Source organism: Perca fluviatilis, chromosome 7 (genome assembly GCF_010015445.1).
Source record: "Perca fluviatilis chromosome 7, GENO_Pfluv_1.0, whole genome shotgun sequence".
In the NCBI taxonomy this organism is placed as follows: Eukaryota; Metazoa; Chordata; class Actinopteri; order Perciformes; family Percidae; genus Perca; species Perca fluviatilis.
The window spans coordinates 22852358-22865745 of record NC_053118.1 but is presented as its reverse complement, the minus strand read 5'-3'; the positions used below and the strand labels follow the sequence as shown (position 1 = coordinate 22865745).

Sequence of the window (13388 nt, the reverse complement as noted above, 5' to 3'; positions counted from 1 at the left end):
ACAATAAACTCAACGGTCACAAAGACCCAAACCAAATACGGTTAGTAATAAACTTACCAGGTTTTAGAAATGTTTTTATCTGAGCAAAGGTTCACGCGGAGCTGGCGTTGAAAATAGCGCGAATGACTTCAGGCGAAAATTCACATAACTCACCTTGGCTGTATTTCGACACGGTTCGACACAGCACTGCTTTGAGCTGAATGCTAACATTAGCATGCTAACATAGCAGGTATCCATAGATATATACAGCAGGTATCATAATGTTTACTATGTTCACCATCTTGGTTTAGTGTGTTAGCATGCTAACGTTAGCTTATTAGCACAAAACCAAGTAAGTTGAGGCTGATGGGAATCTCAGCAAGGTTATTACAATGCATCTTGAGGGGAACACACGTCAAGTCAACCCAATAACTGTTAAGCCAGAATTCACTCTAAGCAACAAATGTGAACCTCAGTGGCGCTAGAAGAAAACACAGCTGATCACCAAAGTAATGATGATACATCATCTAGGCACCATGACTGTATATCATTTTGTGCCAGTACATCCGGTAGAGATATTTAATTAATTAGTGAAAATAGACTATCAAATGTTGTACAAATATGCATGGTACTCGAGAGGCTGAATCCAAATGACTTTGGTGATGCAAGTTTTCATCCATCAGGTCAAACTTAACTAAGCTGTGGAGTAAGAGACTAAACTTTGACTGACTCTTTCCTCTCCTGACTTACAACTTTAAAGACGGAGAGAACTCCTGCAGCTGCAAAAGCTCTCATTACAGTTGCTAGGTTTAATCTGTCAACAAAACAACCTCGCCAATTTGTGATATTAAGATATTGGGCTATATAAATAAAGTTGACTTGACAGCTAAAATACAGAAGAAACAAATACACATACAGCAATCTATCATCCATTTACCTTTTATTGTTACACAGTAGTTTACTGGCACCAATGTATCGTGGTTTTCTTTTTGCTACATGTACAGATGATCTATCCATCTTCACCTCACAGTAAATAAAAATAAATAAATACAAAATAAACATTTTCTGAAAGAAGTGGAATCAAAAAACAGAGGCCCAGCTTCAGTAGCATTGTTTCAGTGTTCATTCTTTTGTTTTAATGGAAACATCTGTTGTCCCAACAGTTTTTGGCAACTTTGCACTTCAAGAATACCCAGAAAGTGAAGGCCTATAGACAGTCCATGTGTTGTATAGATGTACTACCATGGAGGTATAAAGTTAGGCCTTTGTCAGTTTGATGAAGAAGAAGAGTAAAAGGTAACCCTAGATCTGTATTTTAAGTACCGACCACTTGCTGTGTCTTTTAAACAAGGTCTGCATGTTCTGATCACAGAGAAAAGACCCCATTCAGCTTCAAACAACATGATCTTTATCAGGTGAACAAATACAGAACATGTTGGTCAGAAACTGCTGTAGCTGGCACTGACCAGGTGGCGGCGTTATACAGTACATCTACACAGTTCATGGTTCATCCTTCAGCATATTGCAGTTTGTGAGATCACCAGAAGAGGGTGCTACAGAGTATTGGAATATTGTCAGTCAAAGTAACAGCATTTTCTCCAAAATGCTAAAATTGATAAAGTGCAGTAGACAATTCATTTTTACTACCAGCTAAAAAATGCCAATTCAATAAACTACTAGTAATACGTTCATGAACTGGATGTCAAGCAAATCTATCACTGGACACAAATCTAAACTTGTTACTGATTCATTACATCTCAATAATATTACTATTATATAATGAATCAAAGCTTTGTTAGTGTTCCTTGTTTTGTTGTCGCTTCATTTCTATCACTGTGGTAGGGTAGACAATGTCAGCTTGTAAATAGCTTCCTCACACTTCAGGTGGACACTGGGCAGCCAATGAAACAAAAAGAGTGTGAGACTCATTACTGCTTGTGCTTTACAGTGTGGTCAAAAGATAAGCCAAACTAGTAACTAAATATCTTCATTTTTTTTCCAAAGAAACTATGATTAAGACAATTTACACTATGCATAAATCAACTTTCATATTAAATGCAATTTGTCGATGTCAACAGGGAACACTAACACTTCTCAAATCAGTGCACTAGTATGATCAGGAAAGCATCAGTACCTACAACTGACTCCCTCAGTTTATCAACATGCAGCCCTACAGTAGCTCGTACAAAAATCAGATTTTAACAAAAGATAAAGAATAAATTAAATCATTTCTATGTGTATCATAAACAAATAAGCTAAAATCTATTTACAAAAAGTATACATTGTAATGAGCTGCCTTTGTGATTTCTTGAAACTCACTAGAGGGAGCAGACCAGGCTCTAACAGTTAAATGTCTGACAGCGTTAATACTTGTGAGAGAGAGGTCAATGTTCGTCTTGTAGTGTTGAGCAAGAAGGAAATGATTTGTGGCATGCTAGAACATTGCATCGGAGAGGACATGATGATCGTTGCTCAATATAGTGTTATAAAGAATTTGAAGACAAGCCTAAAGCCTAGAACTACAGTTTACTCTGCTATTGCTCAAGCATGTAAAGAAACATGTTAAAGAACATATATATTGTCTCAGTGAGCTGAAACACAAAGCCATCTGGAAGGAGAGAAACTGCTCATATGTGTCTTCATTAATTCTGCAAGTAAAGAAGCCTTTCTGCCTCCAACACCCGACCGTATTTGAAGATCAACAGTTACTTGGCGAAAAGTAACGGATAGCGACATTTTCTTCACATAGTGATGACAGTATCTTAAGTGTAGACAGAAGTAGTGTGTGTTAAAGCCATTAGAGTACTATATGAAGCAATGGGCACATCTCAGTAATCGGAAATCATTTGCAGCTTTGACTTTAACTGATTCCTCTCTGACCAATGTTAACTGAAAATAAATCTTGTTAGTGTTTGATAAGTGAACTCACATTTTTTTTGACTTCATGCGAACTGAAGCTGCTTGCTACCCTAAATAAGACCACATTCACACTAATGCAGATAGATGTCAAAAAGATACGTTTAGAAGATTTCGGTCCACGCTAGCATTTTCAGATAGTAGTCTAAAAGGCCGGCCGGCGTACATATAGAGAAATATTAAATGTCTTCTATTATGCATGCACAAGCTGCTTCAGCCCGCAGCCTTACATATTTCTGCTGATCAACTGTTTTTAAAGATTTGTTTGTGGTTTACAGAGCAAGAATGAGAAAGTAGGAAGATTCCCAAAAATGAATTAAGGCGCACAGACGTCTGAGATCACAACAATTTTTCACACATATTCCATATTTGGGTGCTTCAGTTTTAAGAAGTTGGCTATATGTAGTTGAAGGGCCAAAACAGGAAAAATGTGTTTTTGAAATCACCAACTTCAGTGTAGATATGGACTAAGACACATTTCACAGTTCACTTAATTAAGTGCTGAAGGCGAGAGGAATGTGGTGAGAACATGGGACAGACGGTGTGCTCTGGTTGTAGTGTAACAGCAGTAGTGTAAGAACCAAGATAACAGGAGGCAGCAACAGTGGGTGAGCATTTCACTCTGAATGTGGCTTTCAAGAATCTGGTAGACAGGATAGCAAGAGTCCTCATATCAGGCAGAGGATGCGTTTGGGGAACAGGGGGAAAGAGGGGTGACAAAACTTATGAACAGGTAGTAGGGAGCAAAGATGGAACGTCTGTCCAGTGTTGGAAGGAGGAATAAGAAGGACAAAGGAAGACAGCCACAGGGAGAGAATCAAGGGAATACTCTACGGTTGTTCCTCCTTCTTCTTCAGTGATATACGTTTCTTCCTGGCAGCGAGCATTTCGTAGAAGGGGTCAACACTGACAGCAGATCTGTTTGGGTAACAAAGAAACACTATTGAGTGGGGTGGATTATAAAATGATACAATTAAAAAATGGCACATGTACCATCAAGACAGCAGTTAGGATTTTGAAATTAGGCCCTTAAACAAGAGGCTACCATTTCTCATCTCATCTAGCACTTCCGTTTTTCCTGTGACATTATCCAACATTTACATTTACATACTTGATGCTGTGGATCCATTCGTCCTTCTCCTCAGGTGTGGGGGCGGAGATGCGGTACACCATGTGGTTTCCTTCCACTACTCTCCCGTCAGCCTCCGTCTTACACGCTTTAATCAGCTGACCACGGTTGTTGGGGATGTACAGCTCAAAGCAGTTCTGTTAAAGAGAAAGGCAAAGAAAATTGGGTAAACAATCACAATATACAGTAAATTGTGAAATTTACAAATATAATGATTACATTTTTTAAGTGCCGATGATGTTCAGCAAAAATGCAAACTTACAGGTTTTCTGGGGTCTTCTACCTCACGGATGCTTAGGTTTTCTAAGGGAATGATACCTCGTGGTTCCTTATCCTGTTAGTGCAACAGGCAATCAAAGCAGATTAGGGCTGAAAGAGTTACTGCAACATTCAAATGCCTTTATTGTGTTTAATCAGTCCCAATAGAGATTTGAAAGTGCAAGAATTAAAGCAATTCCACCAATTCCCACATTATTTCTGCAAAAAATCGCCAAATTGGAGGAAAATTTATATTATTTTCAGTGCCAGCTGTTTTTCCACAAAAAAAAGTCTATCAATTCACAACTAAAATGACAAGCCAGGTTACAGTTGAAATTATCTTGTTCTTAGATGCATAACTAATGACTAGCATTTTTAGTACCTGATCAATTGTGTATTCACAGTTAAACAAGCAGATCAGTAATTTTGTTAGAATGAGCTTTTTCCAGCTTCGTCTCCTGGCTAAAGTTAAGCATTTCCTGAACAGGCATGATCTAGAAAAGGCGATCCATGCTCTTATCAGTTCAAGATTGGATTACTATAATGCTATTTATATTGGTCTGAATCAAACTTCCATCTCACGTCTTCAACTTGTACAAAATGCTGCTGCTCGCTTTTTAACAAATACACCTAGACGTGCACATATTACTCCCGTTCTCTACACTCTACACTGGCTCCCTGTGCGTTTTAGAATAGATTTTAAGATTTTGTTGTTTGCTTTTAAGGCCTTAAATGGTCTGGCCCCGGAGTATTTGTCTGAAATTTTAACTTTGCGGGAGCACAACCGGTCATTGCGTTCTTCAAATCAGCGAGTTTTAGAAGTGCCTAGGTCAAGGTATAAACTTTGGGGTGATCAGGCTTTTGGAGTTGCTGCCCCGAGACTCTGGAACAAGTTACCCCCTGATATTCGCACTATGACAGATGTAGCTCTTTTTAGGTCCAAACTCAAAACGTATCTGTTCCGTCTGGCCTTTAATACATAGCAGTGGTGTGACAATTTCATTCTTTTGTTTCTGTGTAACCTTTTCTGATTTTACGGTTTTCTATGTTCATTCTTTCTATTATATGACATGTGTTTCTGATGTTAAGCACTTTGGATACCTGCTGGTTTTTGTAAAAGTGCTATATAAATACATTTTGATTGATTGATTTAACTTTTTAACCTGTTTAACTTTTTGGTTGGGTAGGATCCTGGACCACACTAGAGTCCTCTTGGAATATGTGTTAGTATGGTTTAGTAGGTCTTTGATATGTTGTCTCTTGTGACCAGTCTGACTTGTGTCTCTTTTGTTGCTATTGTGTACGGGCAACCAAACCAGTTTGACTTCTGGGGATTAACACAGTTATGTTAATAATCTTGGAGTTACCCAACTTCCTTGCAGATATAGTACATTATTGCCAATGGGAATTTCAGAGTTTAGGGACCCTAGGTGCCAAATAAACTTTAAGAAACAATCACAATTTTCCAGGGGCCTTGCAATCCTAAACACTACCACATTTAATTGTAAGATAACATGACAATGACACCAATTCTATTGTTTTTTTTCCTCACATAAAAAGCGAATGCAAAAACAGCAACAACATCCTGTTGGGACAGTTTAATGCACCAGAAGAATCTACAAGGATTGCCAATGACAAATTTACTCAAATGTGGTATGTGGACACAAAGACTTACTGTGGTGTATTCGAAGTAATAAAGGCAGTTATCTGTGAGAATGAACCATCGCCGTTTCCAGGTTTTCACTCGTCCCCCTGAAAACACAAGAACACAGTCATGGTGATGAATGAGAGGAGAGGAAAAAGGGATACTATTCTACAATTTCTACATTCTTACAGCTAACTATGTGGCTATTTTTTATTTTATTTTTTTTTAACTACCACAACTGTCAGTACATACCTCCTGAGAAAACAAGCAGCGGCAGTAGAGGGTGGAAATCGCAGGGTAGAAGCAGAGACAAAGGGGGCCGGAGGATTTAGAGGAAGACAGAGGACAAACAGAGAAAGAGAGAGGCAGATGGGGAAAGGAAGAGAAAGAGATTATATTAGTGACACAGAGATCACAGGCCCCGCCATGCAAAAGAAAATAATCCGATTTTTAGATTGCCATGACGCAAGAAAGTAAGTCTCTTGTTCACCATCATGCTATGGCAATGTTCAAATGCCACAACACTGTGAGCTGACAATTCAAGTGGAGGCAGAAAGCCCGCAGGCCTCAGAGACAGGAGGTCAGGTTCATCATAGCACAAAGCCTTAAGAGAGAACAAAGTACACTAGCATACAGAACATATCACTTTCTTTTCTTAATGGGAATCCTCCTGACATCTGTAACATTGCCATACAATGTCACTGTTAAAGCCAACATGTAGAGTAGAAGTACTACACAACAAAGCAGAAAGGCCTCAGTGGCATCATCTCACCAAGTTTGAGAAGCCAGCCCTCTCTGTCCGGGTTGAAGAAGGTGTGTGTCAGGTCATTGCCGTCGTCCTCTGGGATCTTGAAGGGCTCATTTTTAATGCTATCGTAGAGATTCTGGAGTAACACAATGGTAAAATAAGCTCAACCAAGAATCTCTTTACTGGGATCATCAATTGCCACTTAGCCATCTCCAAAGAAAAACAACATAGAGTTCATCGTACTCTGAGCAGGTCCTCGGGCAGGTCTCCTCCCTCGTTGATGCCTCGGTTCATCGAGATGAAACGGTCAAAACCAGGTTTGTCCCTCACATTTGGGTTATGGAGGCTTGTGTTCAGCATTATGATGGCAAATGACAGCACGTAACATGTGTCTGTGAACAGTAAAAACATGCATGAGCACGTGCTGAGTTTTCTTCGGCACAAACTAACACAAAAATCAATCAACGAAACATCAGAAAATAAATAAATAAAAACCAATTGGTTTCAACCCTGATTCAAAAATGCTACTTTCTACCAGGGGCGTAGGACTGGGTGTACAGGGCCCTCATGTGAGGAGGGCCCACAAAGATACTAGAATGAATAGCTGTGCACTGCAGGGATGAGCCCATAGAGAATGCCTATGTAAAAAGGTCCAGAATTTTGTGCTACACCCCTGCTTTCTACCACCATCCCTCTCTTGGACAAAAAGTCTGGCAATGCTGAACCTCATCTCAAACAATTTAAGGAAATAATGAATGAAAACAAACAAAAAACACAAAAGGGTTTTACTGAAAAGCTATTTTTATGAATTGGCAAACTCTGCGGGCTTCAATATCTGATCATTTCTGGTAAAGGTTTTGTTGTTTGTGTGAGTGCCAAACTTCTGGAAAGTTCCCCTTCCTGTGATCCCTCATAGAAAAATAAAGCTTGATTTAAGGAGACAGCTCCAAACCACATACAGAAGTCAAAACATCCTACATTAGGTTGGTAACAGATGACCCTACATGAAAAGCAGCGTAACGTGTTTGTGTTTACCAGTGCTCTGGAAGACGCCGGGGTTGCAGTGGCAGTATCTCTGAGCAAAGGCCTCCATCATTCTGTCAATCTTCTGGGCTTCACCAGGCAAACGGAAACTCCACAGGAATTGTCTGCAAAAGGTTAAACAGGTCAAGGTTTCAGTCAAGTTCGAGAGAACAAATTTGGCAATCGAGGCAGAGTTATACAGTCACTACTGCTATCTTGCATATATTTTCCTCCCTAACCTGAAGTGACAATGAGAGTGGGACTTCCCATTGTGGATAAGGTTTGTTTACCGGAGAATGCCAGGACACTATTCAAGAGATTTTGTCCTTGGTTCAAAAGAAAACATAACAAAAAGCACAGTTTACCTGAGGGCCTGGACGAGGTTGAGATCAGTAAACTCATGGAGGTCAACGAAAGCCTGAAGAACTTTGATGTTGAAGTCGTCCCTGCAGAACCGCAACAGAGAGATGACAGTTCAAAATGGTTAATACAAAAAGGAAGAAAAAAAGGACAGGTTACAGGTACAGATATTTCGAGACCAAGCACCTTTCTCCAAGGTAATCTCCTATAGCAGTCTTGTTGAGGCCCTCTCCTTTATAGAGGAACTGAGCAATGTCCTCTGAAGTGTGTCTGAGCAGCTCATTTTCCACCAGAAACACAATGCCCTGCAGAGAGGGGAAAGAGTCCGTCAACACACAGCTAAGAGAGTAAAGAAATAGTAGACATGTACTAGTATTGAAGAGTTTAACCTTTTTGGGGTCCATGTTGAATTTCTTCCTTCCCATTGCCACATGCCTACTTTTCTGGAGAGTTTTACTGCAGAGAGCAAAAATGTAAAATATTAGAAAGAATATATTTTGCGGCAAACTTTGTTTGTTTGTTACTTTGTTATTCTATTTGATTGTCAAAAGCTGAAATAACATCACTTTTTCTTTGTTAAATGACCATTCAAAGAAACAATATCAATCAATGACAACACTATAATGTCAAGTAAAGATCCACAACACTTTTATGTGCTAAAATATGAGGCATTAAAAAGATGAACATGAATGAAAAGATGTGAATATACAGCAGCCAGGACTGCAGAAAACTCTGACATGTTTGTAAAAGCAGTTAAACTGTAGCTGAATATGGTGATGTGAGCAAACTCCAGTGTGAGTGCTAGGCTGTGTTTGTTTGATTATGTCCACAACACAGTGGGAGGATGACAAGTTCTAAACCAAATGAATGCGGGCGATAACTCATGAAAAATGCAACATATTACAGTGAACAAAGTGATAAAGTTGACTAACTGCAAGTAAAGATTAATTGGGAAATGGTGAATAAAATTCTGTGCATATCGTGGCAATCAAGAATCCCATCTTTTGTCATTTTGGCTGTGCAAAAACACCAAATCCGATATCGTTTTGAATATTGTAGCAATGTTACTGTGCATGTTCTTCTTACCTGCCCTCTGTACTCGTCTCCAGTCCCTCCACCTCCAAAATTGCCTCTCTTAATTCCTCTCTGAGCCTCTGGATCTCCTGCAGCAGGACGCCCTTCCTCCTGCGGATGTCCTCCAGCTCAGAGCGCTCCTCTGGGCTCAGGTCTACTGGGACTGTAGGGGAAGAGAAGAAGAATGACTCCATTACTGCTGCAGATATAACAAATGGCAACTGTGCCCTACCAACCTAAGGGAGACGGTGTCTTTATTAGTAACATGAAAAGCCATCAAGTACAACTATTTTGAGAAATGCATTGTAACTCAAATTGGGTATCCTAACAATATCTTACAATGGGTATTCATCATATAAATATCTTACCAATTGTAAGATATTGATAGTTCATGGCAGTGGCCTGGGTCCGAATCCGACCCACGGCCCTTTGTTGCGTGTCATCACCTCTCTCTCCCCCTTTCCTTTCTATCTGTACCATCTAATAAAAAGGTGTAAAAGTAGTAACTGAAGTTAGCAAAGGCACTGATAGTTGCCTTAATTACTTATAAGTCCCTGTCTAATTGGCTTTTAATTTTAAATTAAAGTTACACTTCTAATACTACACCTCACTTTTAAACTTTTTGCTCTTTTCTTGTGCCTCCTACCCTTTACTTTCCCTATTCCCTCATCTCCTTATCTGTGAAATACTGAAAATCAGCAGTCTCCTGATCAATCACTGCAATATAATGCATGACAGCATTAACTTGCTGCTGACTGGCTGCGTTGTGATACACTCCTACGGACTCAACAGACTCCAACAGAAACAGAGACACAAGGCCACGAGTCAGACAGCCAGGTTTAATTTTAACAACATTTCTCCAACAAATGCACTTGAATGAGAAACATCTACAGTTTGGTTGTAATAGCCAATGCCAGCCCTTCACTGGTAAAACACCCAGATTAGTTTAAAGCTTGGTTAACCAAAATACAATTTTCATGGCATGAAAGCCGTGACAAAAGCAATTCTATCAACACAGTGTTAAGGGATGTCGCTCAAGATTACATTCAAAAGGAGGGCTGAGTGATATATTATCGAGATGATAATAATCAGGTAGTTCTCAGGAATTTCTGCTATTGTAAAATCATATATTTTATAGTATTACCTAGTTTTGTTGTGGTTTTGAAGTTATTTGTCAAAACTTGACTCTACCTGTTGGGTTAACATATCAAATTATGTTACAAAAAAAAAAAAAAAATACTTTATATGTTCCGACGGCACAAATTAACTTTGACGGACTTGTACACCCAGCTTACACTTAAACAGCCATACATGCCATCCCTGGACTAAATCCTACCAAAATAAATGTAATAATCAATTTTTGTCTTAACTGTTTTACAAAGATAGCGATTCAACTTGATTGTAGATTGTAGTTTGAGGTGGTGTTGAATATTGTATAATGCTGAGGAGTTTTTAATATTTTGTCAATTTTTCTCAGTGAGGGTAGACTACATATTAGAAACACAGTAACGTATAAAGCAATACAAAATTACAGAACTATATTCTCCAAATCAACCAAGACTATCGTTTTGAATTAACACCTCTCTAACTGTTTAAGGTGGGCTGTATGGTATTGCAGGGTTATCTTAGACTTTAGCTAGGTGTAACGTTAGGAGTGTAGCGTCTAAGCCCAGCAACAACCAAAGCCTCCCAGACCGGTGTTATAGCCCTACTGGTTTCTATTTAATACTGTTTCAATATGTTGTGTTTTCTAACGCAGCTGAGATGTAATGCCTGTGTTCACCAGTTAGATTGCGCCATAATCACAAACATATTACTGGTGATTTTCAAAACGTTTCCTTCCCAGATCTACTTGTCCGACGAAATCTTTGTTTAAGTAATCGTCACATAACAGCCACCTACAACAAACAAAAAAGATTTTAAAAACAATATAATATCGTTCGGTCGGCTTGGTTTCGATTCTTGCGTCAATATAATAGTTAACACCTAAGTCGGCCAGCTCTACACAGCGAGCTATCAAAGCTCTGAATGAACCTGCTTCCAATCACCTATTGCGCACGTCATCACCTAGGTAATAATTTGATTTGAGCTGATCTAAAACAACTGGTTACCTGGGCTTAGTTGAGAAAATGCCGGTGGTAGTTTTCACGTTTCTTTCCTCAATCTACGGCACATATGGACTACTACTACCTATCATCAGCAACCTGCTAAGCTACAGCATATTGGGGTTGATATATATGTTTTAATAGTAACGATAACGCGTGGTCTAATATTGTCGATAGCGGATAACAATTGTTATCACCGAGTCACAGAAAAGTGGTAGTAGGCTGCATGACTCAGTTTGAATGCATGGTCTTCATGATTTACAGTCATCGTCTCTCCTTCTGTGTAACCTATATGGTATGGCATATAGTAGCCTAATATATACCTCAGAATTTGCAAAATAACGGCTTGTAATACAGTGTTAACCTACTTGAGTTTGGCCGCGAATTAACCAAGCATGTTAATGTGATTCGTTATGAATGCGTTTTTGGAAGTGGCTTGTAATAATTAAGGCTATGAATGTGATGTTTCTAATGTTGTAATATGCTGGTGTTTTATTTTGTCCACAAGGGGCGCACTGGGTTAAACCCAGAGAGAAACTCCTATCACTAAAGATGAATAAGCTCATTAAAAAATACTAATAGCTACTTTGCTGTGTCGGAGTTAGATTTCAGAACAACTTTACATCAGTTTGGATGGAATGATTCGATTAGAGACACATTAACATGCTTGGTTAATTCGCGGCCAAACTCAAGTAGGTTAACACTGTATTACAAGCCGTTATTTTGCAAATTCTGAGGTATATATTAGGCTACTATATGCCATACCATATAGGTTACACAGAAGGAGAGACGATGACTGTAAATCATGAAGACCATGCATTCAAACTGAGTCATGCAGCCTACTACCACTTTTCTGTGACTCGGTGGTAACAATTGTGTAGCCTATATCGACAATATTAGACCACGAGTTATCGTTACTGTTAAAACATATGTATCAGTCCAAATGTGTAGCTTAGTAGGTGGCTGTGATGAAGTAGTAGTAGTCCATATGGCCGTAGATGTGAGGAAAGAAACGTGAAAACTACCATCGGGTATTTCCTCAACTAAGCCCAGGTAACCAGTTGTTTTAGATCAGCTCAAATCAAATTGTTACCTGGGTGATGACGTAGCTAATAGATAGGTGACTGGAAGCAGCTTCATTCAGAGCTTTGATAGCTCACTGTGTAGAGCTGCCGACTTAGGTATTAACTATTATATTTATGCCACAAGATCGAAACCAGCTCGACCCGAACTTAAATGATTATATTGTTTTTAGATCTTTTTTTGTTTGTTGTAGGTGGCTGTGATGTGGCGATTACTTAGACAAACATTTTTGCGACAGTAGATCTGGGAAACGATTTGAAAATCACCAGTAATATGTTTGTGATTATGTGACGAATCTGGTGACACAGGCGGACCACATCGGCAGCTGTTAGGTAAACACAACATACGGAAACCAGTTAGTGTAGAAACCAGTAGGGCTATAACACCGGCGTGTTTAGTCTGCAAAACAAACAGCTGCTAAAACATGACCAACCACGCCCACAGTCTGGATCAACTGCACGGTTTGGTGTATACTACAGCAGCCAGGCTACTGATAATAACCGGAGGTGCGACGGTTTCAACAGTATAAGCAATGCCTTATTTTAACAAGCTCTTGTGGTCAGGGTGTTAAATGCCCACTGGCGTTGGCTCCGAGCACACAATGTAACAATCAATATTTAGTTGGCGTCAGGCTAAGCTAATGCATCTTTGAGTCTTATTTTAACCAAAATGTGGTTTAGCTACGTGTACACCCATACTTTTCGAAAAAGACGGCAAAAGGTATATAGTCAATCTTTTTCGTGTATATGTTTAACGGAATGATCACCGTGTCATACCTGAGCAAATAAACTGAGCCACTAGCTACAACTAGCCACAGTTAGCTAGCTAGCGGTAGCCTATGCAAATAGATAATTAGTAACGTTAAGCCCACTTACTGTAGTCCAGGTCATCCATTTTTGGCGCTTTATTTTTAGGCATAAATATTTCAGAGTCGACTGTCATTCAATATCAGAAAACTAAGGATATATGTGTATATATATCCTCAAACCTAAAGGGAAAAAAATAGACAACCCCTGGTGTCGAAATGTTGGGCCGGAGACAAAGAAGGTGGCGACACCGGAAGCGGTG

The 13388-nt window shown here is 39.3% G+C and overlaps 1 protein-coding gene across 1 annotated transcript; it reads right to left on the bottom strand.

Annotated features, from left to right (window-relative positions):
* Nucleotides 1-902: 902 nt before the first annotated feature.
* Nucleotides 903-13388, bottom strand: cyth2 (cytohesin 2). The gene is made up of 12 exons (XM_039806496.1): nucleotides 13196-13388; nucleotides 9145-9295; nucleotides 8448-8514; nucleotides 8245-8363; nucleotides 8064-8144; nucleotides 7711-7823; nucleotides 6919-7067; nucleotides 6700-6811; nucleotides 5958-6034; nucleotides 4287-4358; nucleotides 4007-4161; nucleotides 903-3813 (listed from the first exon to the last, which is right to left on the bottom strand). Exons 1-12 carry the CDS (start codon nucleotides 13260-13262, stop codon nucleotides 3726-3728), a joined length of 1251 nt encoding a protein of 416 aa, XP_039662430.1. The 5' UTR covers nucleotides 13263-13388; the 3' UTR covers nucleotides 903-3725.

Excerpts from the sequence above, each read along its gene's own strand:
- cyth2 (XM_039806496.1), bottom strand. The coding sequence starts at position 13,262 with ATGACAGTCGACTCTGAAATATTTATGCCTAAAAATAAAGCGCCAAAA. Across the intron at positions 8,364-8,447 it reads TCAACATGGACCCCAAAAAG|GGCATTGTGTTTCTGGTGGA; the intron begins GTTAAACTCTTC and ends CCCTCTCTGCAG. Across the intron at positions 6,035-6,699 it reads GGGCTGGCTTCTCAAACTTG|GGGGACGAGTGAAAACCTGG; the intron begins GTGAGATGATGC and ends TTGTGTTTTCAG.